This window comes from Lonchura striata, chromosome 5 (assembly GCF_046129695.1).
Source record: "Lonchura striata isolate bLonStr1 chromosome 5, bLonStr1.mat, whole genome shotgun sequence".
Classification (NCBI taxonomy): Eukaryota; Metazoa; Chordata; class Aves; order Passeriformes; family Estrildidae; genus Lonchura; species Lonchura striata.
The window spans coordinates 52817590-52845067 of NC_134607.1; the positions used below are offsets into that span (position 1 = coordinate 52817590).

General features: G+C 35.3%; 1 protein-coding gene across 1 annotated transcript in view; it reads right to left on the reverse strand.

Moving 5' to 3' along the window:
- Positions 1–1473: 1473 nt before the first annotated feature.
- The window catches only part of DCN (decorin), a 37368-nt gene continuing 11363 nt past the window's right edge, over positions 1474–27478 (reverse strand). The window contains exons 3-8 of the mRNA XM_021528001.2: positions 19040–19152; positions 9214–9427; positions 8921–9034; positions 7648–7741; positions 2879–3017; positions 1474–1777 (exon numbers count right to left, since the gene is read on the reverse strand). Coding sequence (XP_021383676.1) covers positions 1583–1777; positions 2879–3017; positions 7648–7741; positions 8921–9034; positions 9214–9427; positions 19040–19152 — 869 coding nt within the window. The 3' untranslated portion in view covers positions 1474–1582. The remainder of the gene's footprint in view (positions 1778–2878; positions 3018–7647; positions 7742–8920; positions 9035–9213; positions 9428–19039; positions 19153–27478) is intronic.

A 27478-nucleotide genomic window follows, 5' to 3' on the forward strand; every position in this document is an offset into this window, starting at 1 on the left:
TCTGTGTAGTGGTTATAGTGATTCATAATCATTTCCAATTATTTATTACTGAATAAATGACAGCTTTAAAAATACTATATTTGTTTGCTCCTAAAAAATACCTAAAAATACCTAAAAATATATGAGTTAGGCATGAAAAAGTTCCTTGCAAAAGAATTTCATGCAACTTATTCTTACTTTAGCTATCACCATGCCAAAGATTTTCAGTTTTCAAGACTTATTTAAAGTTCTGACACACTTATGTTATTCTATCAAAACACAAGAAAAAAGACAAACACTTTGGAGTTTGCCTGTATTACATTATTCTTTAATATAAGTGACATATAAGTTTTACAAATTAGAGAGATTGACTTTGGAGTATTAAGAGTCTGCAGAAGATTCTTTTCACGTGATGTTTTTATTGAGTATATGTTTAGCTTTGAAGATTGACAGTAGATATGTGCAGCCTACCTTTGATGAGCTTGCTACCCGCTGGTATGGGTTGAAGAATCCCAATTTACAGAGGGCTCCAAATCACTCTAAATAGATACATCTACAAATGATGTCCCAGCAATGTCCACAGTAGCAGTTATTTCACTTCATATATTTCTATACTTATAGTTTTGCTTCTAAATTCCACAAATTTGTCAGACAGAGGAACCTGCATATCTCTACTTCACAATTAATTCCTTTTTGTAAAAACCAAAACCCGTAAAGGATACTGACAAATGTACTGTGTAGAACAAGTGAAAAGTGAACTGCTATGGTCTTTTGTTTAGATAAATACATGGTTACTAAACCCATATACCATACTCTGCAAGGCAGTACAGTCACAAAAACTGCTCTTGTGACTAAGGTGAGAAGAATTTGCTCTAGAGAAATTTAGTCATCGAGCTCCAGATATAGGTTACAAGATTTTTACTGCAGACTACTCAATATTTTATTCGTTAGGATGACGTTAGGCTAATTCTGAATAGCATTGCTCTAGAAGAATGGCAAACTTTAAAGAACTATGTGTACAATACAAATTTATTTTATTTTTTTTCAAAAATAATGACATTAGCAACAGCTTTATTTGCCTCTGCTAAATAGATACATTCAGAATTATCTTATAGTGGATATTTTTAAACCTCCAGGGCTTGAAATAAATTTAAAGGAGGTAACTCTTACCTTCTCAAGTCTCAAGATGATTTGAGAGTCTTTTTCCCCTCTGCTATTTTTCTCTGTGTATGGCTATAAAAATAACCTCAATCACTGTCTTTTTTTTTTTAATAAATCATAACTTGACAAATATTTACTCCGAATTTCATATACAGTGGAATCTGGAAACCTGTAGCATTCATCAAACTGAAAAATGCCACAGAAAGCATGCTTGAAAAGAAGGCTGAAATAAGTCAGTTTAAAGCACAGTGGGCAATTCTTATTGATGGTATGCTCGCTCTTGTACATCTGTAATGTCTCATTTATTCTACCTCAATGGATCATCTCCACTTTAAAGTGAAGTTTCTGGCATTTGGCGTTAATCGTTAGCAACGGTTTTTTGAACAGGCCTATAAGGACAGATACTTTAGCTGGAACACAACCGAACCCCATCTTTAGACATCTATTTGTAATTTCCAATCTGTACTGCAGAGCGTTCGTGGATACACCGGAAAGCAGAGGGCTGGATTTCCCAGTACTGCACAGGGTTGCTGAAGAGGCTCACACCGGAATAGCTGGCCTTTTTGGTGTTGTAGCCAAGAGGGCAGAAGTCGTTGATACCAATGGAAGCAATTTTGTTGTTATGAAGATAGACCACCTGCAAAGCATGCAAGTACTGAAGTGAGAAATTGAGCTACCATGGCAAATAAGATACATTATTTCATATTAAATGTTTCATATATGTGTTTTGGCAACGTTACACAAATATGTCTTCTTTCCAAACAAATCCTGGACTCTGTTTACCTCTTGAAATATCTAGATACACCCAATTGACATAATTTCTACAGAAAGTGCTCTTCACATTACCTTGCCCAGAAAGTGCAAGGCTATCTAATAATGCTACTATCAGCTGATGGTAGTGTAGCCAAAAGAGGAGCTAAGGATGTGAAATTATGAATGCAGTACAGTGGCTCTGGAGCATGTGCTGTATACAGAGAATGTATTTGATGCTAATTGGTTTCTGTCCAGCTCTAATATTTTCATTCTCATGTGTGCAACTAGACAGGACTCAGAGCCAAAGTAACCACTAAAGACAATTTAAAGTAGCTGATGAATTTTATTTTGCTCCAGATTCACAACTTCTGGAGATTTTTTCCAAGCAACATGCAGGGGGTAATTTACATTTGGGAGTCTTCATTCTTTGGGAGCTTTCTTTCCTGTAAAATCTTAGTCTGGGTGAAGACAGATTTAAATTGCTCCCAAGAGGCAATATTTCTAGATATCTGTCCAAAAGGACCTCGAAAATACTGGTGATGTGAAATGCCTATTTTGTCTATTTACCTCCTGATGGCACTGTTTTGTGAGATAGCAAAGGAAAAGTTATTGGAAAAGGTTGCAAAACACCACTTAGTAGAAATGAAAAAAAAAATCCACAAAAGAAATTATCTTAAAATTATTTTTTTTAATAAAGAGGAAACCGAAGTACACAAATAATCCCGTAATTTTTATGGCTCTTCAGACATGCAGGGACAATAAATTTAGACCTCCAGATCTATACTCCTCCATAACCATTTCCACAAAAAATTCAGAATAGGAGTCTTCCTGTTGTATTCAACAATTCCTTGATAATTCAAGCATTTATGAAACTTGTATCAAGTTAAAAATAATGTGCACATTTCTGTTCAAGACTGAATAAACACACAAATATCAGTAGGAATCTTTCAACTATTGCTCTCTGAGACAGTATGATAAACCTTACCTGTATATATTTGTGATCGCCCAGTCCACTGGGTACTCTGACAAGTTCATTGTTGTTCAAGTGGAGCTCCCTCAGATGAGGTACATTGTTAAGAGAGCCATTCTCAACTGAAGAAATACTGTTGAAACTGAGACCTAGTCTGAAAAAGTTAAAAAAAAAAAAAAAAAAAAAAAAGAGGAAACAGCAAAAAAAAAGTGTTAAACTTGCCCACAAAACTCTTTCTTGGGTTGATTGCTTCTCTACACTGCTGTTGCAGAACAGAACCTAGCTGATTTTCAGAATTACATGTAAGCTAGGTAGAGCTAGGTTAAATAAAAAAAATTAAATACGTTTGACATGTGATGTGAACAATCACAAATATCATTCAATTTGTGCTTACGATGCTGCACCCTTTGCTGAGCTATATGACTCATCCTGGTGTAGATACCTACTGAGCACCTCCATAGGCACTGTTTTTATTTTAGATGCTGAAACACTGAATAAGTTATACTTGTAACTTAAGGACCATTGCCTGAAATTTTTTTGTCAAACTATATAACCCATGTTCCCAGAACAGTTAACCTTAAAACTCCACCACATCTTTCTATGAATTTGTTAACAGTTAAGTAGTTAGAGCCATGTTGCATGCTGGAAACAGGAGCTCTGTCATACCTCATGATCCCTTTAGTAGGACACAGAAGTGCTTACAGATTTCTCCTAAGTTCCAATTTAGAGTTTCCATCACAAAATCATCCTTTCTGCTTTATACTAGATTTGTAGCACAATTTAAGTTCAATTTGGACAATCTGTTTCTATCTGTGTATTTCTGTGTTGATAGTATTTTGCAATCACTAAACTACAGAAATCTTTCCCCATAATTTACAGTAGTATGTCTTGCAGTAGAGAAACCAGTGACAATACTTCAGAAGTCATCAACATCAGGAATATTGACATTTTAGAAAATTATTTCTATTAAATAGAAAATTCATAAAAAATTATTTCTATGAAGGCTAAACTTAGCTCATGTATTTTGCTCTGCTTTTCTTTAAGCATTTTTTTAATATTGAGGGGGAAAATGCTCTGAGATTTCTTAATAGCCTAATTGATAAGAGACTTTAATACAAGTAATAAGAAACCTATGTTAAAATAATTTGCTAAGGAGTACTTTTAAAGAAAGCCTTCTCATGGCTATCTAATAACCTGTAATTCTTCATGGCTTGTAGCAGTTCCAGAAGTCAGGGCCTGAAACTAGAACAAAATCACAGGATGGAAATTTCTTGCTTGATCTTTATAGCTGAGAGGTTTCCTAGTATTAATTAGTATTACATATAATGCAAATAGTCTAATCAGACTAATTTAAATATGGCAATGCTTTCAAACTATTAAATGACAAAGGAGAGTTTAATGAGAGCTCCCACTTACATCAACATAAATTTACTTCACTCAGAAATCAATTCACAGTATCCCATCTCCTAGATAGAATTTGATAATGAAGAATTTTCATTCAAAGCTATTAGGATGAACTTTCTTTTGAATAGGGTATACCAAAATTTAGGTAAACTTGGGGAATTGGACCCTACAGAGCAATTCAGTCTGAAGTTCTACAGAATGTTTATGATGGACTTCAGTGATGGGTACTCATAGTGAATGTCTTTGAAAAGATAGGAAAAAGAACCCTCCACATTTTGTTTATATGTGGGCTATAAATTCCTGTTTGACACATATCTAAATACGTGCTCTCTACATATACAGGTCTACAAGCAGATGTGTCAAACCTGGGAGACCAGTACCAAAAAAAAGCAGTTCTGACTCATATTAGTCTATTGAAGAAAAATAGTTCCTTTGCACTATCTTTTAAGGAAAGAATAAATTATAAAAGTCTGTAGTGAAGTGGACCTAGATCCCAGGAGTGAAATTATATGCAATTACATCTCCTCTAAATGTCTTACAAAAACTCTCAGTCACTTGGGGCTATGCTTATAGATGAAGTCAATATTATTGTGTAAAATAGAGGGTGATTTGGAAAGAATATGGTATTCATCACCCTTCCCATAGGAAAAAAAAGGAAGAACTTGAAAAATCATTCTTGCTTCATACATTGATATATTACTTCCTTTTTTATTAGTGAATAAGTAACATTTTCCCAGAATTTTAATAGACCTCGTCCAAGTATTCTAAATCATTGAAGAGCATAATCAAAAACATATCTGAAAATTGAAGAAATTCTCAAATACTTTTTCACCTTCTTTCTCCAACATCCCTGCTGAATCATTTCCACTATATTTTTGAAAGAAACTTCATGATGCTCATCACCATCATTATAATTTTGGGCTTAGAATCATAGAATCATTGAGGTTGGAAAAGTCCTCTAATAACATAAAGTCCAAACATTAATGTGGCCCCACCACGTTCACCCCTGAACCCACATGCCTTTTGAACACTTCCAGGGAGGGTGATTCCACCCTTCCCTGGGCAGCCTGTTGAAGTACCTGACTACCCTTTCAGTAAATAAATTTTTCCTAATATCTAATGTAAAAGTCCCTTTGGTTCAATTTTCACTGTATGAACTAGACCATTCCAATAAGTTTTATTAGAATATAGACATTAGTAATATCAGATGTGTAATGTGAATGTCCTCTTAGAGCTCATTCTTGCATGCAATCAGCAAAGTCTTTGTTGCGCTTACTTTCAGAAGATTATTGGTTTTTCACTGAATCACTCAATGAAGGCTTTTGAAAGACTTAGGAGTAATTTTACAAGGAAAACAAACAAACAAAATGGACAAATACTGCACATATACTAGAATGCAAGAAAACTCAAAAGAGAATGAACAATAGACCTACACCAAGCTCTTGCATGAAATATTTTACAGTTTAAAATTCCTTAACACAGCCAGAAAAATTACCTGCTTCTCAGAAAGGCAAGTCTGTGCTTTAGGGCAGCTATTAGACTGTCAAGCTTGAGTAGGCAGGAACAAGGTTGTCTGACCTTGTCCTAATATCTCTGAGAACTTAGACATATAAAAAAAAAGCTGGGGTTCTTTATGGTAGGCTAGAGCTCTTCCATAGCTCCCTCCTTTCCTCATGTGTTTTGTTTTGTGCAATGTGCTCCTTGTTCAGCAATCTGTGCTCTTCCTTACCTGCCACCTTTGCAAAAGAGCATCACTGACTATGCTTAGGTTACCCACTTAAGCACAGGGCAGAGAGTGCTTGAAAACTCGGAGCCTGCTCTGAGCAGCTCCACATTTCCACATCATGGTCAACAGAATATCTTGTTCCATACAGTACAGCCACAATAGAAGCAGCCCAAGTTTAGATATTTTTAGGACTCCATTGGTACTTGCTGTTTAAAACTTCATGTCTTCAGGCAGACTTCCAACAGTGTTGTCCATGTGATGCTGCCTGTGGTGTTTTCCAAGTGTGAATGAGAAAACCAGAAAAACTGTATCATCTGCAGGACAGCTCACAAGCCCTACAACCTGCACCTCCAGTAATATAAATTACTCTCTACCTGAGTAGTTATCATCCTGTTTTGGTTTTGGAAGTTTTCTTCGTAATTTCTCCAAAGAATGTTATAATCTATTCTAAGCCTCTGTAACAAACAATAGCTGCTTCACAGTCCTCTAATCCATATTTATAATATTTTTATTTTTTCATTAAAATCTAGAGCAGATTTTTTTTTGAGTCTGTGATAAATTATTGACATAAAACATAAGATGAAAGGTCTTAATTTATAAGATCTGGAAAGCTGTTCTAAGTTTTATATCTTGGAATTTTCAGATTCAAAATAAGTATTAGGTTAGTATATATTTCATTGCATTGAACTGCTGTCTAAGCAACTATAAATATTGTAAACTTAACTCCTGTTACTCAGTAATCTTTCTCTGATTTCTGTTTTCTACCCTCGTTATGACAAGCAGAATGATGAAGATGAAAATCCATTAATCCAGTAATCTGGTTAAAATTCTGATTATCAGTCTTTTTAAAAACCATTTTCATAGTAATTTTTTGAATATTAAATTCTAAAAATTACTTGTAAAGGACCATTTTTCTCTGTTACATTTTTTGATGTGAAGGAATTCACATCAAATCATTCTGTATAAGGGCTTTTTGGGAATTGTCCTTTTTATTTTCTTACACTTAGTGAAACTTTTTCAACAACATAGAGATTAGCAGAGTAAAGTCAGTCTGACAGTAACAATTTTTCAATTAAATTTTATGATTCTTTTTTCTTAATAATGTTCCTGGACTCATTGCAGGCTTGCTTTTTTTGAGAAACAAAGGAACCACTGTTGAAAGTTCTGGTTCCCATGTACTTTTTTCCTCATTTTCCAGGCAAACTACATAAGCATTGCTGTGTTCCAAGAAAACTGCACAAACCAAAGATGGACATGAAATGAAAGAAACATTATACAATTTTAAAAGTCTAATTGTTCTTGTTTGTTTGTGGTTTTTGAGTTATTTTGTTTTGTTTTGTTCTGGGTTTTTGTTTGTTTAGGTTTTTCGTGTTTTGATTTTTTCTTTTTGTTTTTTTTTGTAAATGAAATAAACAGTTGTCCTGAGCATATAGCAATCATAATTGAAAACAGATGAAAAGTTTTGTCAGGAAAATAAAAGAAGTGCTTGTTTTCTTCAATCAGTACACAAATCCTTAGAAGCCTTTACTGCTAAATTATGATTATTTCAATTATTCTAATACTCATGAAGGCCAGACTTATGCTTTATAATTGTGTGTGTGGTGATTGCAATTTCAACTAATATTTTATATGAAAAGAAGAAATTAATTCTTACTTTGCCAAGTTGGTGAGTCCAGAGAGACTTTCAGCATCAATTTTGCTGATTTTGTTGCCATCAAGGTGAAGTTCAGTAAGGGATGGAGGAAGACCTGAAAGAGAGAACAACATGAAATTACCTTTGATTAAACTGGATTCTTATATTTAAAAAAATACTTGTACTATAATCAGGGTCTTTTACAGCTAACAAAATATGTTTTCTAAACATGCCCATGAACCATTCACTAAATTAAATAAAGGACTTTCACAATCAGGAAAATTGAAAACCAATACTAACCACTTATTTAGCATGAAATAAGATCAAGCTCCTAGAGTCAGTAGAAAACAGTTAATTATTGAAAAATACCTAAATTAAATTCTTCTCACTTATTAATTTGAGTCTTCATGATTATGTAAATGGGACATGGAAAGATCTCCCATTTTACTCAGACTATCCACATATATAAATATGCAAACATATGAAACCTAGATATTTAACAAGAAACAGCAGTAGAAAATGCAACTGTAAGAATGAGGTAAAATAATTTTAATGTTATTTTAGTTAGGATACATACTAGTTTACAAATTCTGTTTATCAGGAAAAAAAAAAAAAGAGGAAACACATTTTGCCTATCTGAGGTCCCTCAAAAGAACATCCAAAACAGAATATATGGGAGGAAAAAAAATCAGGATTATAATTCAAAAAGTTTTCAGCCATTTCAAAACAATCTGCTGGCTGAAGTATGAATAAACTGAATATAATTTCCTCTGTATTGGAGTCATTCTTGTTCATTTTATTTAAAAAAATTACAATTAAATTGTTCTTATTTTGTAGGAATTTGCAGTTAAGTACTTTGAAAAATAGCAAAAGTTTCTGTTTTGTTATAGGGACAATATCTTTGGTTTCAAACCCACTGGTTTCAAAATCAGTGGAGGGCTGTTTTTATGCTTGTACAACTTCAGTTAATTCTACATGAGTTTACAGTTGTGTAATGTTAATCAGGCTCAATACCCAGACTTGGAGGCTGAAAACATTCTTCCATTTTATATTTCAGCTATGAGACAAGAAAACCAAAATAACATAAAATGACATTGCACAGTGCACCTCTCATGGATCTTGTAACTGAAAGCCAAAATTTTCCAAACTAACAAAAGTCATCCGATTTAAAAACATACTTTAAGGACATACTCAAAAAGCTTCCATAATTTTTTTTACTTCTTCTCATTTAACTGAGTAGAAGTTACCACATTATACCTGCACAATTCTCTAAAATATTAATTGAATTTCTTACCCTTTGGGATGCTTGTGATGTTGGTGTCTGCGATACGGATGTAGGAGAGCCTCTTCATCCCCTGGAAAGCTCCGTTCTCAATGCCTGAACTCTTGATTGGATTGGTGCCTAGTTCTGCCAACAAAACATGGTTGTGAGCTGTGCTGCAGTGTAGGTACCCACATTCTTCAGGTCAAAGCTAATTTGGAGGTACAATTTATTGGGGCATTTGTTACCTTTCTACATATAATCACAGATCAAACTAAAAATAACATCTTGAAAAAACATTTTGTTATAATTCCTCATGCTCATACCTAAGACAATCACTTGATTCAGTCCATTAAAGACAGCTTTCCTCAACTTGGAGATCTCATTCTCATGAGCTCGTATCTCCTGGAGAGACTTTGGCATGTTTTCTGGGAGTTCCTTCAGGTTGTTCTTGGACAGGTAAAGTCTTTCCAGTTTCTTCAGAGGAGCAAAAGCTAATGGGCTTATTTTGCTGATTTTGTTGTTTACAAGGATCAATGCCTGTGGAGCAATAATCAAAGAGATCTCAGATGATCACAAAAGAAATTATTTTTGTGCTGAAACATTTTTAAATTATTATTATTATTATTATTATTATTGTTGTTGTTGTTGTTGTTGTTGTTATTCTCTAGTGCCTTTTGAGGTCTTCTAATGGCAAACTTGGTGAGCTGAAGAAGATGCAGTGCAGTACTAAAAAAAACTATTATAGACTTCTGAAACAGTGAAAGGTAATTCCTATAGAACAAATACAAGTATTATGTCATTGCTTAGACTTCAATGAAGCTTTTGTTAGCATCCATAATTTGTGTTCAAGTACACTCATGCCATTTGAAAGTTGTGAAGAACAAGACAGCCACAAAAAATTAATTTTTGTTTAGGTTTTTTTTTCCTGATTTTGTTTATCTTAAGGATACTGTTATACCTTACCCAACATCACATAGCCCTTCCAATCATTTTCTCCTGAACAGGAAATTCTATTACTCAATAGAATAAAGGCTCAGCCCAGCTTCATAAAAATATGTATCACTTCACCTCATTCCTCTTAATCTTATAAAACAGCACTTACTAGATTTCTGATGAATAACAACCTTTTTTTTTTTTTTCTTTTGCAGAGATATAAACTATCTTTATGGTAAGCAAAACTTTGTATGGAAGGGGAACAATCTGAAGCATCATGATCCAAGTCCTGCCGTTGGGAATCATGGACCATACTTTACCTTCCCTGTCAGTGCCTAATCCAATTCTCATGACTGTGATATCTAGACTCAGCGTAGCTCTAATTATTTCCCTATGCAGCCAGAGGAGAAAGACCTCCATGAAAGCACTGTTATCTGTAACAGGTGTTATCTGCATGCCTCTGAAATTTTACATTAGTTCTAAATCTCAGAGATTAATTAACCATGACACAAAAAGGGAGAAGGCCTCATTATTGTCAGGACATAACACAGTAAGGGAGAGTATTTCAGATATAATGGATCTTGAATGCCACTTATCATTCTATCTGTTTGCTATCTACTTATCAGATTTAAAGTGCTACATATTTTTGCAGTGGATTATGTAGAATGGGCCATATAAATATTAATATAATATTGATTATTGATCTAATGTCCACCTATATTTATTAAGAAGGCATCTTTTTTCACCGCCTCCATTGTGCTAGTTTCAGAAACAGAAGACAAAAATTGTTGTAAATACTATAGTGAACATCAGAGCATTTTCATACACTTTGAATATTTTCAGAATTACACTTTATTCTGTTTCTTGGAGGAAAATGGAGTATCTGACTGATTCCATAATCAGTTAAGTATTAAAACAATGACAAGACTATCAATCTCTGTGACAGCACCTCTCCATCATGGAAACTGGAAAGAGGAGTAAGCAGATTAAAATGGTGATGTGTTTTTTTCCTGGTGGACTCCTCTTGCAGATCACCCTGAGCAAAGCCAGCAGTGTGTACTGGACATGGTTTCATTGGGTACACACAAAGATGAATATATCTGGTTTTAATCTTGTATGCTACCTAGAAATAACTCATATGCAAGAGGAGGTTGAAGAGGTCACCCACAGTTCAGCAGAGTATTTCCCTGACAATAAGCCCATCCCAAAATAAATAGGTTGGTCACTGGAGGCCCTGGCACCAAGTCTCTTTGATTTGGGGCTGTATGATAAAATCTGACATGAGAACACATGGATACACATTGGGAGTGGTTTTCTGATTCATGATTGCCAGAACTGTGATACAGATGTAGATTCTGCCCCTAGTGAAATTCAGCTACCTGTAGAGTATTAGGACATGGAAAACAATCCATTTATTTAAAAGTGGTACAGTTTGAATTATGCAAATTAATCTCTTACATTGTTTTAATTTCAATGTGCTACTGCTGATTACATTGTTCTTTATTTTTATTAATTTCACCATGCATTTTTTTCATAGATGTCTAAGTCAACACTCAATGAGTTTGGGCTCGTGTTATGAGTATTTGAACTTTTTATCCTCTATCTTTTTTTGTACTGATTAACCATTTGTTTCAGCTAAAAGTCTGCCTTTTTTTGATTTCTTTTAACTATGTTATCTTTTAAATTTAAAAAAAAATTGGGCAACAGTAATCACAGCTGGTGACTTGGTGTCAAATATTTCTTGATGGAAATAGGCAGGCATACATTCAGCTAGGCACTGTAAATATTATCTGAGTAGTTGATTGTTGCATCTCTTCAGAGTGGAACTGATACCCCTGACCAAACCCAGAATTGCCTAGGTACCTAGGATTAATCTGTTCTGCTTTTCCAATGCTTTCTCTTGAATATCTTAATGTTATCTTGGAGAAACACACAATTTTTTTTTTTTTATTCAAACACTCAAGGACTCTCTCACTTAGAAATGATAGTATTTTATCAAAGGTATGCATAAAAACATTAATTTCACAGTGGGAAAGTGTGTTTGGTGGTATAAGGTGGGAAAGTACCACAAGTCAGAGTTTACAACTTTTTCTGTACCAGAATATTATTTCTCACTTGGACCCCTCTCTGCAAGTCCCTGCTCCCAGTATTTTAAACCTGCATTATTTTTCCATTGTTGTGCATCTGTAAAGAAGGAAAAATAAACCCACACACTACACACTACAGTTTGTAAGAGACATTTTACTATCTCCCAGAGCAACAACAGATGATGAGGATAACACACCAGTATAGCACCTGGCAAGCCATAGCCCTGGATTCCTTTCCCACTTCACAATGCCTCTATTATATCCCACACTTAAAGAACTAAGTTATTAGCCTTGCAGCAATGCTGTGTACTTTCCTCAGAATGTGTCCCGTATGGTTTGCATGTAACAAAAACTAAACCAAACCAAAATAAAATAAAATTAAAAACTCAGGGGATTTAGAGGTCAATGAAAACAGGAACTAGGGGACAAAAACCTAGGGAAAACATCTGCAGGCAGTGTTACAGAGGAATGGATCTTAGGCAAAAACAGGTCACATGGACCAGCTATTCGGAATAAAGCCCAGATGGCATGATGGGACATTACATACAGCGTGTTAAAAGACATGGAATTTTTGTACAGGGCAACAAGTACTTGGAGAGAAAAATAAGGGTTATCCTGAAAGTGCTCAAGAGTGCTGGAGCACTTGGTCACAGTTATCACTAGCAGTGCTGCTGGTATGAAGCAATTTGGCAGAAATGACAGCTTAGAACAAAAGTCACAGGAACTGATACCCTTATTAGATAATCTACCTTCTTCAACACTTTCACTTTTAATGGAGAAAAAAGAATATTTCATTTAGAATAAATACACTCCCTGAGCTCTAACTTCTTCCCCCCCAAAAAAATTGAAACGCATCACGAATTTACAATAAAGAAGACTGAGCATACAAATACACAGATTTAACATGACCTGATATGGGTGCAAAAATATATGGCCTTAAGTAAAAAAAGCAAGCAATAAAGAAGAAATAAAGAGGCAAAAATACATCAGTTTGTTAGGCTTAGACATTTCATAGTAATTTCCCACAGATAAAACTCAACTTCCATCCTCATTTTCCTGAGATAAAGCTTTTTACTTTGTTATAATATAGCATGTAAAATGCACAGTAAACATTGACTCAGTTATAATATTGCACCACCTTATCATGACCAGCAGTTTAAGTGGCATTCAGAAAGGAAATTAAAAAATTAAACTTTGCTCCAAAGATGACTTTATCTTTTAGTGGAACACCTCTGGTATTTCTGTAGTCAGGAGAAAAAATAAAAACCACTGTATGACTGGCTACCTTGAAGTCAGTGGGAGTCTGGCCACTTAGCTCCCTCTGACCTGTTTTCCACATCAAATATTTATTCCCAACACAAAAAGGAGGATTCACAATTCAGGAAAATTTTGGAACCCATGTTGGCAGACTTTTGTCAAAATACACCCAGACAAACTGCAGAGGCAGTGTGTGGCAGTCAGGTTGGAATTAGCACAGGGTTGTTGTTCTTGCAGTTACTGAAACTTCAAATTTTTGCTCTGTGTAGGGGTGGGGAGCAGGGAATTAAATTTTCTGGTGTAATTTCATTATATCAGCATCTCAGGAGACTGTTCTGAGGGGTTTCAATCCCCATTCATCTTAATTTAGTATAGTTTGAAACGAGAGCCTTGCCAAAACCAGAATTAAAATGGCAAATTACCAGCAAACTTTCATCAGCCATATTACATAGTGATACACCTGTTTTGCCAGCTGGGGATGGAGCTCTTATCTAACATCAATTCTTTACTGATGCATGCATCCTCCAGGGTCTAAAGTGAAAAGTCAATCCCTGACCCAATGGAATTTCTTTAATTTCCTGGGTTATATATTACATTATTACCTGTTTTTTATTACAATTCTGCTAGGAACAGTTATATCTTAAGAACTTTAACCTCAAGAGCCAGGCATCCCAATAAAAATAATAATAAAATTCATCCCTTTTGTTTACCTTACATTTCAGTTAAGTCATACTTATAACCTGAGCATAGAGTCAAGGTTTTCTTCCAAATTATTACAGATGTATGTGCATTTATGGAAAAACTGAAAAACCAAACAACCCAAGAACAAAACAAACCAACCAAACAAACAAAACTGGCCAAAGAACATACCTTGACATTCTTCTCTAATCATCCAAACCTAGGATCAAGAGGACATAGCTCAGAAAAGCAAGGAAGAAGGGATGACATGGAAGCAATAGGGATGAATGAATTGTGATGGAAGGAGATGTCAAGGCACTGAAGAAGCAGCCTGTCAGTACAAACAACAGAAGCCTGTGGAAAGCAGTTTGATCACATGCACAGAACTTTGTTGAATAATGCCACAAAGTGAAGGGGCCAGCTGCAGACCTAGTTTGCCTAGCCTTTGAGTTGTCACTGGTCCCTCTCAGGCAGCATAGCTTGCACAGATGAGGAGAAAACAGGTGGTTCTGCATTTTCCTTTTTCTTTCAACCCTGTCCTTGTCTACTATGGCAAGAAATTTTGATCATTAATTAGATTTATTACAATTGATCTGATTTTTTTATTGTTTTATTCTATAAAAATTTCTTTTTTTTTTTCATTATCCCAGTATGCTGACTCTCTCCAGAATTCTAAGGACCTCAAAATATTTTGTCCTTTTTTCTTCACATGAAAAAAATCCTTACCCATTGTACAAAAAAAATTAAAATGTTTTCTGTGCATGTGGTCTCTTTTATACTATTTTCTGTGGAAAACCTTATTGTTTCTTAAGCACAATGCAAAGGTGAGTATGAGGAAATGAACATTCTTCAAGGGAGTGCTGTATTTCAGAAAGATTAACCTTTTGTTCCCCCCCCCACCCCCCCCACCCCTTGAGTATTTGTTAGAAACCTAAAGCTGCACATGAGTCCTGCCACTGATGATACTGATGATACTAGGAACTGGGTTCAGAGGTAGAACCTGGCCAGGGATACCTGTCTGTGCTTTTGCACAGTATGATGGTAATTACTGATTCTTTTTTGTGTGATTTACAGAGACTAAGTGTTTACTTAACTTCTTTTTATGCCTGGGAAAAGGGAACTGAAGCTGTAATGAGTCATCAGAAGACTGGATTATTTAATTAAGATTTTTTGATGCCTCAGGGGGTTTTGTGTATCTCTGAAAGACCTTATACTTTTCTTCAGGTTTCTTTTGTTTTGTTTGGGTGTTTTTTGTTTTTTATTTTGTTTGTTTGTTTGTTTTTAAAAGATGGCATGAAATTTTCTATTGCCATACATTATTTTTCTACTTGCTGTTACTACAAAGAAAGTTTCAATATCTCTGCCTGCACATTTAGTGTTGATAATCCTCTAGTGTGGATATGGTCATAACTTTAAGTTCCAAGTTTAAGTCTTTTATCTCTTAGATCTTTTCCTTCAGTTTAAATAAAGTTTGGTTTAGCATTTTTGTATGTACAGCCATGGCTTTGAACAGTTCTGCTAGCTTCAATTAGGTAATGTTCCATTTGATTTCAGGCCAGTAGTGCACTCATCTTTTTTCACTGTACTAGCACTAAGCCAGTTGAAAAATTCTTGTTGGAGAAGCATTTAATCGCTATTCTGTTGTTTGTGCTGCTCTTACAAAGATCTAACACAAAGCAGTTTCTTTCACCTCTTTTTCCAGGTGCAGGCATTCTGGTTTGCTTTGGCTTTGCCACACAGCCTGCAACTCCATGTGCTGTTTGTGTAGACTCCCCCTTTACGCTGCATGAGCACTTGTAGTATTTTGGATTCTTTATTGTGTCCATGGGGTCAAAGTACTGAACTCCATCCAGAAATGTCAGTCTGCCTGGAAAATTCTGACTGTTTCATAGAAATAGAGACTTTTTTTCCTGGCTTTTCCAATAGCTTTCCTGTCTGACTTTTTTGCCACAGGTCTAAGTCATAAGCAAGTTTTTTACATAACATCAGACAGTTTTCTGAAAATGTGAAACTCTGTCCTCAGCCCATAAAAAAGGGTCTTCAATTTTTCCTCTATTCTCTCAAGTCCTGTGCTAAAAAAAAAAAAAACCAAAACCACACAAACAAACAAGCAATCTTTCATTTTCAAATAGAATGAAGTTTCACTGAGTTTTAACAGTACAACATTAATAGTTTAGCCACTTTTTCCTGGATAATTTAAAGCTATGAAAATATCAAGTGCACTATAACTGTTGACTCTGATGTTTCTTGGCAGAAATCTATTATTTGCATGTAAATATTCCTTTAGCTGTGTCCTCTTCTAATTGCTTGCCATATTTCCACATATTTGCACTTGGGAAATCTACTTAGGAAAATTTTCAATACTAAGAATATTTTGGTAGATTCTAATTTCTCTTTCATCTCCAGTGCTGTGTACTCCAGTGATGTGTAGTATAAGCAGTTACATTTGTAGTGAAAGAGAAGCCATGAACAAGTTATAGGTAAATCCTTTATTTTCTTGCTACATATTCTTGCACTTAGTACCAGTCGAACATTAGGTTCAACCCAACTTGTTCATGAAAATCACTTCTAAAATAATACACTTGAGGATGGTGACAGCTGTAAGTATCAGGAAGGTATTTGAATAGATTATTTAAAAGTAGAAAACTGTATAAGCTGTTTATTTTTTCAAGATCTATGAAAATTGGGGTTTAAGGAATTGTTCCCTTAAGTGATCATTCGAGCAAGAGGTTAACTCCGGTTCTCGATTTTAGATTTTGGACCAATATTACTGCTAATTTTTGTAAATCTTCTTGTTTTAGTAGAGTACAGGAAAGTTTACTAAAGTCTTAAGAAATTTTTGAACATCACACTGTCAAATGTGGCAATAACCCAAGCCATGTTTCTTTGGGAATGAAATTAAAAAGCACTTACATTTTATATATGAACCTCACACACTCATATATCTTTAAAATAAATGAGAAAATAGAGCTCTGTCAACAACAATGTTTTTGAGTTTTCCTTTCTAAAAACAATACTCCCACTGAAAAATATTTAATTGAAAGCTGGGGAATGGGAATTGTTCCCATTTATTACACGTGAATATTCCTGCTGAGAGCAAAGATGGTGTCTAGTTACATAAATATACTGCATGACTAAATTATATTTTGGGGGAGGAAATCATAGAATCATAGAATGGTTTGGGTTGGAAGGGGATCTTGAGAGAATCATTATTTGTTCTTGAGTAAATCCAGGAAAATTGCAGTATTGAAGGTTACCTGTTAAAATTTATGCTAATGTATGATTTCCAGTAGTCCCTAAGCATGTACTGGGTACTTTTGTGAGTAAGCCAAAAAAATAATTTCTTCCCTGAGGAGTTACTTATTTAATTCACTATTAAATTGTATCTGTTGGAAAAAAAAAAAAAGAAAAAGAAAGAAAACTCCTTAGAGTTAACTTCAATGAGATAAAATAAGTTTACAACAGTATAGCTCACAGCAGGATGTGTAATTGAGATCTGGACCAAGTGCCAAGTGGGTAGAAGTCACTGGGAACAGTGATTTTCATCTACAATACCATGTTCTGATTCATTTAATACAGTGTCATGAAGAAGGATTACCAAAAGATAATTTCACTGATAAGAATTTTGTCTCTTTTAGCACCTGATAGATAATCTTCACTGAAAACACAGGACTTCTTTCCAAGGTGGAAAAAACCAAAACAAATGGGCAGGAATTACAGTGTCAAATCTGTCCTGTAGCCAAAGAAGGAAATTGAAAAAAAAAATCTGGGGAACAAATTATCTCATTCTTAAACCTAGACTACTGAAATGCGATGTGGAAGAATGTGTTTTGTTGACTTTAGAGGTTATCTATGGAATTAGATCAACTATAGACACCTATGCTAAAATAGATTACATGAACCTCATCATAATTCACTTATGCAAATCCCTTCATTATGGACAGTCTGTCTGGCATTCAAATTTTTTTGTTTTTTAATTATCTTCTTGGTGTTGCATTTATACAAATATTTAAGAAGGACTTTGGAAGAAATTAAAAGAGGTAAAATTTTATAGGTTTTTTCCAAGTATGAGTGGTTGAATATAGATTCTTGTTTGAAACAGTGATTCTTTGGGTGATGATATTGGCACCAGTAATGAATGAACAGTAGGAGTTAACTTTTTCTTTGTGAAAGGAATAGAATAGAATAGAATAGAATAGAATAGAATAGAATAGAATAGAATAGAATAGAATAGAATAGAACAGAAATAGGCTGTAAAAATACAGGCAAGAAGAGACAAATAAGATATTCTTTATAATAATTAAGGATCAGATGGAGGCATACACAGAACAAAATAAGTTGTTGAAATGCTACAAAGTAATATTTTCAGGCACATGCCTGAATTGGGATATTACTTTCAAAGAGAGATAATAGCCTTTTTCTGCTCTGAAAAGAAAAATATTTCAACAAATTTAGGCAAAAGTATGAGGTATGTATTTTAAAATGTTGATAAAAACTACAGACAGGGAGGAGGACCTCAGAGCAAAAGAATTTAGAAACAGAGAGGAAGGTAGCTGTCTGATGGAAACTTGGAAAAGAAGAGGTGAACCAGAAAAAAATGTCAGAGAAACCAGGAAGGAAAGTTCTTCAGCAAAGAGGAAACCAGACATAAGTGTTATAAGAGACTGGCAGGTAAGGAAGGATGAGGATGAAGCTTTGCTTGGAGAAGGTTATTGCAAAAACACAATTTCATGGCAGGGCATGGGGCAGAAGAGTAATTTGGAAAGATTCTTGAGTTAAAATTAGTACAGAATGTCTGCTGACAAATGTGGCACGTACAAATCTCTGTGAGCCCAGAGGTAGGAGGGGAAAAAGTACAGTAAGAAGTGAGTGAGGTAGCAGGGCTGAGATGGAAATAACCAAGTATCTGTGCCAAAAAAGACTGAGAACATAAATAAATATGGGAGAGAAGCTATGGTGGAGATCAGGGGACTGATGGACAGGATACAGGTATGAATAGCTGAGAAGAGGTGAGAAACTTCTGTTTGAAAATAAATCTTTCAGGAGATAAATGGGGATAGAAATACATAGTCTGGGCTGGTGGAGGAAGATCACAAATTATTTAATCAGTTTTCCTTAAAAAATGCATTACCAGGCCAAAACCACATTTTCTCCCCATTTTTGTTGGTAAATACCAGTTCATTTCTACACTTACATGTAGATTCTTCAGGTTCTTGAAATCTCCTTCTTTAATTTCAGTGATTTTGTTGTTCTGTAAGTCCAACAGAGTTGTGTCTGGGGGAAGGTCTTTTGGCACCTTTTCCAGACCTAGTGACAGTGAAAAGCACAATTAATTTTGAAAGAAACTTTAAATAAGGGACAGTGCCTTTCTTAGTAGCATTTTTCTTTCAGTAAACACCATTTCTAGAACTAATTTCCTGAAGCAGCTTACAAAGACTTACTTGAAAGTGTTTCTGTCTCCAGCCAAAGAAAGTTTTATTTTGTTAAGTTGAACTAACATTTATTTATTCACTTTTCCATTATGCCTTTTCTGAGAAAATATCTGAGGTATAGCTTGAAGCAAAGGATTTAGTTTGAGAAAATAATTTCTAACATGTTTTATTCCACTGGATTGTGTGAATAGAAAATCCTTTTGGACAGAGATATAGTATTTATTATTTTCACTGGGTGTTAGCTTTTGTAGATGGAGAACTTTTCCTGCTTTTAAAAGGTACTAGGTTTTTTGAAGGAAGTACGATAGTTATAATAATTTCCAGAGAAAAATAGAGTTTATTTGACAGTAACTGAGTAAATGGCAGTAAAGTCCACCTTAAAAAAAAAAACCCAAACTACCAATCCACCTCCCCTTTTCTTTGAATTGAAACTATGTCCAAGTTTTCTGGAGAACAAATCTCTTGGTTTCACTACAACTGCCAAAAGAACATCAGACAGTTTAAATTAAAGACTCTCTTTGGGACTATTTTCTGAATAGCTGATATGTAAGTCTGATGAAGTCATGGAAATGAAATTATTTAGTGTTAAATAACACTTGTTTTACCCAGCTTTCCTTTCATACTGTGACTTGGAGTAAAAGAAATCTTTTACAGTCATTCTGATTTACCACAAAACTAAAATGTTCTTTCCTAACTAGCTTTTTTTTTTTTTTTTTTTTAAGAATGTGAAATGTTAAATTAATAGTTGGTAGGAAAAAATTTCTATACGCTAATAAAGTCTCTATATGGGCAGGTATCAGGAGTGGACTTTTCTGGATAAAATTGTCTTTTTACCAGTAAAGGTTTTAACTAGTATTCCTGAAGCTATATTTGAACTCTTCTGGGAAAGATCTCTCTGCAAGTATTTCCAGTGTCTCCCCAGAATGATGGTGAACTGCACAATATTTTTCTCAAAGGAAAGAGATATATGTTATTTTTTTAAAACCTATATACTAATCCCAAGCATGGCATTGCAAATACAGTGGGATATGCTTCCCAGAGATAAGATGCTGTACCCACCATGGCTGTGGAGATTCCACACCTGGAGATACTCCAAGGTTGTCTGGATACAGCCCCCAAGCAACCAGCTGAGCAGGGGAGTGGCCTAGATGGTTGCAAGAGCTGATGTCCAAATTCAACAATTCTGTGATTCGGTGATACTTATTGTTCACCAAAAATGTGTTTTGTCACACAGAATGTAGGTTTCTCTGTCAAAATCCTATGTGCAGTAAAACTCCTTCTCTTTCAATCCTTTCCTAGAATGTATGTGTGTATATGTAAAGGAAAAAGTATGGTAAGATAATAAAATATTAAAATATTTGGATCAGATTTTTATTAAGATTGAGTGCAATAAAAATTTACCTGACTGAGTTTTAATTACACCAGAATTCAAAAGTTTTAAAAAGCAGAATCATGCAGCCTGGGATGAATTAGTAAAAACTTCATAAACTGACACCAGCCAAAACTCACATCTCATCCTCTTTACCTTACTGATGTTCAGTGCACAAATATTTGATACAGATTAAGATTGTTCATATTACTAAAATAACTTTTCCTCATTTAGGCATGGACTTTGTTCTTACTTCAACAGTTGCAAAACCCTCATTACTTCCAGAAGTGTAGTACTAGAATTCCAAATATATAAGAATATGATACTGTATAATTTGCATGTTGGTTGTCTTTGGACAGTTTCTGTCTTCAGTGAACAGAACTGATGTCAGCAACTAAAAAAATTCTTTCCCAAAAAACACTGCTTTTTCAAGACCATAATTTTGTTATAACTTCCTATCTCTTAACAACTTCTATAGCATTCTTCAAATATGGAAAAAAAAAAAAAAAACCAAAAAAAACCTGAAGGGCTTAATTGCTTCTATTCAAAGCAGCATTAGTATGCTCTGGTTGTCAGCATGTTTATATTAGTAGGCTGGTACCTCTAATAAGTGTTATGGCAGACAATAGGGTGCAAGAGCTATGCAGCCATGCTTTACATGATGCCCTTGGAACGTACTTTGTAAGGGCACTTGGCTTGCCCCTGAAAGGATAATTTGCCAAAGACTAAACATCACACACAACTTCCAATGTAATTTCAGTTTCTAAAAGCTTAAGTGTTATTCATTAATATGGAAGAATTGATAATTTCTCAGAGCAATAATGTTAAACTTTCAATGCTTCATATTATACAGATAAGACAAATTTGATAATCAGAAATCCATTTCTGAAAATTATTTATAACATCATTTTCATGTCTTGTACTAAAAACTAGAAGGATATACAATACAATAATTATCTCTGCATGCAGAGTATAATTGTCATCACTTGAAGAGTTGAACTTTTTTTGTTACCTATTCCATGTATATTGCAATGCATTTCCTGAAGCCGTTTTTAACTTTTTTTTCAAAACAACCTATAGATATTGTATTTCTTTCTTTCTTTTTTTTTTTTTTTTTTATTGATTTGTGTGGGTTTTGAAGAGCAAAGTGTAGATGAGTACAGGGTGCACACCATCTGCTGAGGAGACCTTGTATTATCAGTACAAGCAATTGAATACATCCTCCAGCTGAAAATTACATCATCTTAAGCTCTCCAGCAGAGGAAGAGTTTATAAATGGGTGAATCTGGACACTGACTTGCAAAATCAGCATTTAAATAATTCAGGACTAAACTGCATTTGAGGTGTAAACCAGATCCACATCTACTTTGGCTTGTGCTTCAGCCTGCAGTCCCAGGTCTCTGTATAAGTTGATGAACCTCCAGAGAGATAAATGTAGGAGGAGCATTGGTGTACTGCAAACTCCTCCCTGTGCTGCAGGCTCCCAGCCCAGGGAGCAAAGCTTCAAACCTTTCTGGTCAACAGCAGCCAGTGCACATGAATGGGGGAGCCTGAACTGACATGACAGAGCTTAAATCAAATGGAGAAAATTGTACTCCCACTGGAAGCTCAAATGGCTGCTGGGATTTCTTGTTCCAGAAAGATTTTTTTGGTTCTTCTGTCTGGGAGACAGAAGCTTAGAGGGGAATTGTGGGCTGTCCTTACTATTCATTTCTGAGAGACTTAGGAGATGTCCATGTACTTCTGGAGCCATGTTGCACAGTGTGATTACACATCCACCTACAACTGACTTCTGGTGAAATTTATGTAGTGCAAAGCAAAAGGAAAACTACTGTCAGAAAATATCAATTGAGTTTCCTCTAAATCATTTTAAGAACAGTATACACAGATACTCCAGCTCTTGGCTGTGATGTTTTTATACATTAAAACTTGCTTCTTCAAAAGCCATATGAAAATCTCTCATAGCAGTCTGAGTTTTTACATCAATAATCAGTGCCACACAGTTTGGTATTCAACTCCCTGGAAGTATTTCAGGCTTCTAGTTCCTAAGATTAACTTATAACTGATTAAAAATTTAGATTAATCTGTCTTTCCCAATGTTAAATTGAAAATACATATATACATAGATCTATTTATTTTATACATATTTTATATATATAAAATACATAGAACCTTTTTTGAATTTTGGTTGAATAAAACTAAGTCAGTTATTATTAAAGTTGGTAAATAAATTTTTTAAAAATCAATACATTCACAAATAAGAAGAAATTATATAGCTCCACCCTTCCAAAATTCTTGTTTACACCAAGATTAAGAGCTTAAAGATTCTGGAAATAAAAGAGATTTAATTAACCATTCATGTATTTAGTCAAAATGCCCTTTTGATTTGCACTAAAATATTTCTTTGGGAGAAATCATTACTTCCTTATAGGAGCTTAATAACCATCATTTCCTGTAGCCCAGCTCAGATCTCTAATACCCCTTATGAATTTTTATAAGCAGAAATGTTCCTATTTTCCTACATTACCAGCCTGGAGCAAACAATTATTCTTGCCAGTATACATTTCCATGTGTAAAAATGTATGCACATTAAAACACAGGAAGAACAGAATAAGCCACAGAACTACAAAATGACAGAAAAATTGTGTAAGGAAGTTTGAATTTTTCCTTTTCTTAGGATAATATTTTACTTTTCATGACAGAAATTTTCTTGACTTTTTTGTACACTTCCTTGCTACACAACAGATTTTTGAGATAAGATGCACCATCAAAATTTATTCAATAAAATCCATAATAATTGGATTGTTAGCCAGTTTCTCACACAAGAAAAGCTCATCCACAGTCACCTTTGGTGGGGAGATGTTACATGGACCAGGAATCCCTGCTTAGTGGGAGGTTGGAGAAGACCACTTTGCAGAAATCAACCTTTTCTCTGTGGGATCTCATCCTTGTAGCCTTTTGTCATCGTATCTTAAGCAAATGGCAGTGTCTGGCTGTTTAGCTGTGATTGCCTCACCTCCTGGAGAGGACAGCAGGCTGATGTGTCTGGAGATTTTATAAGATGGGAAATTAGGCAGAGAAGGCCTAAGACTAGTATAATTCACCCCTTATCTGCTCCCCAAGAGAGAATCAATCGTGGGTAGCCATCTCCTGTGTAGCACTGCACCAGCACAACTAGCACATGCTGCTCTTTAGCCAGCCAAACAGGTGTAGGAGACGTAGCAAGAATTTGGGAATAGTGTGAGGATGTTATGAGTTTTGATGTACACAGCAGGCTTTATTTCTGCAGCTGAAGGAATAACCTGCTCAGCTACAGGAGCTGAGATCAGGTGGCCATGGAATCTTTTAAACCACAAAGGAGAAGGCAGAATTTTGAACCCTCCTGGTTTTGCAGAGGTTTCAGTCTGCTGCTCCAGCTTCTCGGCAGTGAGAGCCACAAGTTAGTCTGCATCTTGGCATGGAGCCACATTTCTGCTGAAGCCATACGACTGTGCAAAAAAGGAATGCAAGATTTATGGGGCCAGCGAGGGAGACTAAGCAAGTAGAAGTCTGAGTCTGCAGCCCAGAGATGAGGGCGCTTCCCTGACAATTGCATCTTTCCCACATTGGGGCCACAAAGTCTAAATAACAAGTATATGAACAGTGACAGTGATAAACAATTTTTACAATTTTGTGGTTTGATTTTTTTGGTGTGTTTAGGGTATTTTGGGATATTTTCCCTCCACCTATCCAATTTACAAGCAGCAGGGATGGGGCTTATTCCTATGAATAAACCTTTGCTTTTCCAGCTGGAGTGCACGGGCCAAAAGGCAGAGAGACATCTGAACGCTGTAGCTCAGATACATGTGTTATTACATTGCAACACTTACGATTATTATCACAGGGGCCATAAAATGGGGCTCGTTTCAAGCTTCTCTCAGTTTCCGCAAACAGCTGCTGCCAGCTGAGGAATTTGGACTGAGCTCCGTGTAATTCCCAGCCGTGGTCATCAGTGGCTGCACTCCCAGTGGAGGCAGCCCCTCCAGCAGCTGCCTGGCTGTCTCTGCTCTCTGCTGTGTGCTCTCCTTGCTCCAAGCCAGCTCTGCTGCATCCCACTGACGGGCAGCAATGCTCCCAGGGTGAATGACCCTAGCCATGCCCTGCGTGGACTCCAGGGCAAACGAGGCTAAAGGCAAGTTTACAGGGTCAGGATACTTAGTCACGGAAAAATAACCGGATCCAAGGACTGCTTTCTGGAAGGATGGCAAGGAACTGCTTTGAATGCTTTGACTTAGAAAAGTTTACTGATAGTTTCCCAGGCTATGTTCTACATTATTTACTGGAAATTTGTTCTCTATTGTGTGGGATTTGCAAATATGAGTAATTTCATTATTTGCATCCATGAAATATGAAACAATTGTCTTTTTCTACAGACAAGTATCCATGGCCTCCTTCTCTCTCCCACTTTCAAACTAAAAGTTTCTTCTCTACTTTCTCCACTCTTGTTATTAAATCAGCAGTAATATTGTTTTTTCTAATAGATATAAAAAGCACAATGGAATGCATAATATTCTTAAAATATATATTCTTGAAGATGATTCACAACTGTTTTTTAGATATTTTTCCTGTTTGGTAGTCTGAAAGTCTCAAAAAATCCATTCTAGACTTATTTTTATCACAGATTATTGTTTTTGTATATGTCTGACCCTTCCCATAGGAAAGAACAAGCAAACAAACTCCATTCCCTGCTGAGATGGCCCCTCACAAGGGTAGATCTACTGACCTATTACTACACAGAGTACTTTTCCCCCTAAACATTTATAACGTTGCTTCCCAGAACAGAGTGAGAAACATAGGAAAATAAAAATGAATTCACACACACTGCAATCAAACGCATAGTTCTCCACCGTGATAATGCTAATAATTACGAAAGCCCTAGCAAAGGTATAAAAGTGAATCCATGACTTTATCTGCTCTTTTCCACCTCCACCCACTCTGAGTAGTGAATACATATTTCAAAACATAATGAATATTGAAAGCCACAGCTGTTATAAATTATTTTCCAGTGCTAGTCACATTTTTGGTACAGATAGAGTTATTCTCCTGGCTCCAGAAGTTAATACCTAAGAGTAATGATATATTTTTGAAGCTAAAATTCATGCAACTTTTACTTCTGACTTTTAGTTACAATAATCTCAAATGTATATCCCTTCTGATGAAAACTAGCATTTTAGATATACAGAAAAATATTCTGAAATAATCTTTAGACTTTAGGGACTAAGACATTAAATGAAATAAAAATTGAGTATTATGAGTTTTCTAGTTAACTCCTAGAATAATCAGCTTCACATTTCCCACTGCTGTGGTTGCAGACATAAAACATCCCATCAGAGAGCAGCAACTGACCCATGTGATTCATGCAATCTGCCAGCACCATGTGTATAATGGCTTTACTCAAAGTGGATGCAACACAGATGTGCTATCTATGAGTACTCATGCAGTAAGGTGAGACAGTTATTCCTTCAGTAGATATAAGAGAGCATTTCAGTGACTCAGAAAAGTGAGCATTCTGTAAAAAAATATGTTTTGAATGACTCTTTGGAGTAATGCAATTTGATGTTTACCTCTGCTGCAGCTTAAGTTAGCAACAGGCAACAGACAACAATTTGAGGATAGTTCCCTCAATTTTTACTTTGGGATTTACCAGAATTGGCTCTAACATAATGTCATAAAGAATCATCTGGGGGAGGTCTTCTCTGGTTTCAAGTAAACTTACCCCTTCCTGTTCTGACTATGTGGTCATTACACAGCCCTAGTTTATAACCTGAGGGCAGAGATATGTTCCTGGTTATTTCAGGTACTTCTAAACATAGCACAGCCATTTTTCATAAATGTTTTAGAATTGTTGTCAACCTACTCTCACGCAAACATAAAATGGAAGAAGCTGCTGTGGTCATGTCTGGACACAGTGAATAACAAACAAATTTTGGAAGAGAATTTCCAGACTGAACCAGGAAATCTACAGACCTGCTAGTTCATTCTTTCTACTAAAGGATGTTATATATACCCTTGCAACTCTTAGACATACTTTCTTTGTAACTTTTATTTTGTCAGACATTTAGTGATAGAGCTTCCCCAGGTCTTCTGTAACTCTAAGAGTCATCTCCAGCCCAGAAGATGTAAACTCTGTGCCACAGAGTAAAGAATAAAAAAGAGAAAGTAAATTTTATTCCCTATCTCTGAAAACATTAAGACTCTTAATATAATTCTTTGCCTTTGCTCCTATATCTCTTAGGTAGAGATACTCAGCAATGAGTTTGATTATTGCACCACTACAGACATTCTTGTTCCATGTCGCCCTAAAATGTGAATTCATTGAGAAAATCTTCAGTTTCTGAAGCCCACTCTGGAGCAATAGAAGGGAAAATATGTATTCTAGCATAGAAACAGAAATCATTCTAGGCTTTCACATTTCAGGTGGTAGAGGAGGTGCAAGCAGAAACTGTTTCTGGGATGCCTTATTGCACATTTCTGTTGTGTAATGTATTTCAGGATCCGAATGTAGCCCTTTTTACTCTTGTACATGTTTTAAAAGCTGTGACATTTCTATAAATAATTTGTCCATTTGGGTTTTTTTGCAATTATGTCTTTAAAGTTGCTATCAGGTGGGCAGAAGTGGTTTCTTGCTTTCACTACTATTTGTAAAATATTATGTTCCATTTCTTCTTAAAATTAAAACTGTAAGCATCCTCTCCTTAACAGATTTTTCTAGAAACTAAAAACACTCCAGGTAGGTCCCAGGTAACAAACAAAAGATGGTAGGGATGCTCTCCTGGATTCCTCCTCGTATGAG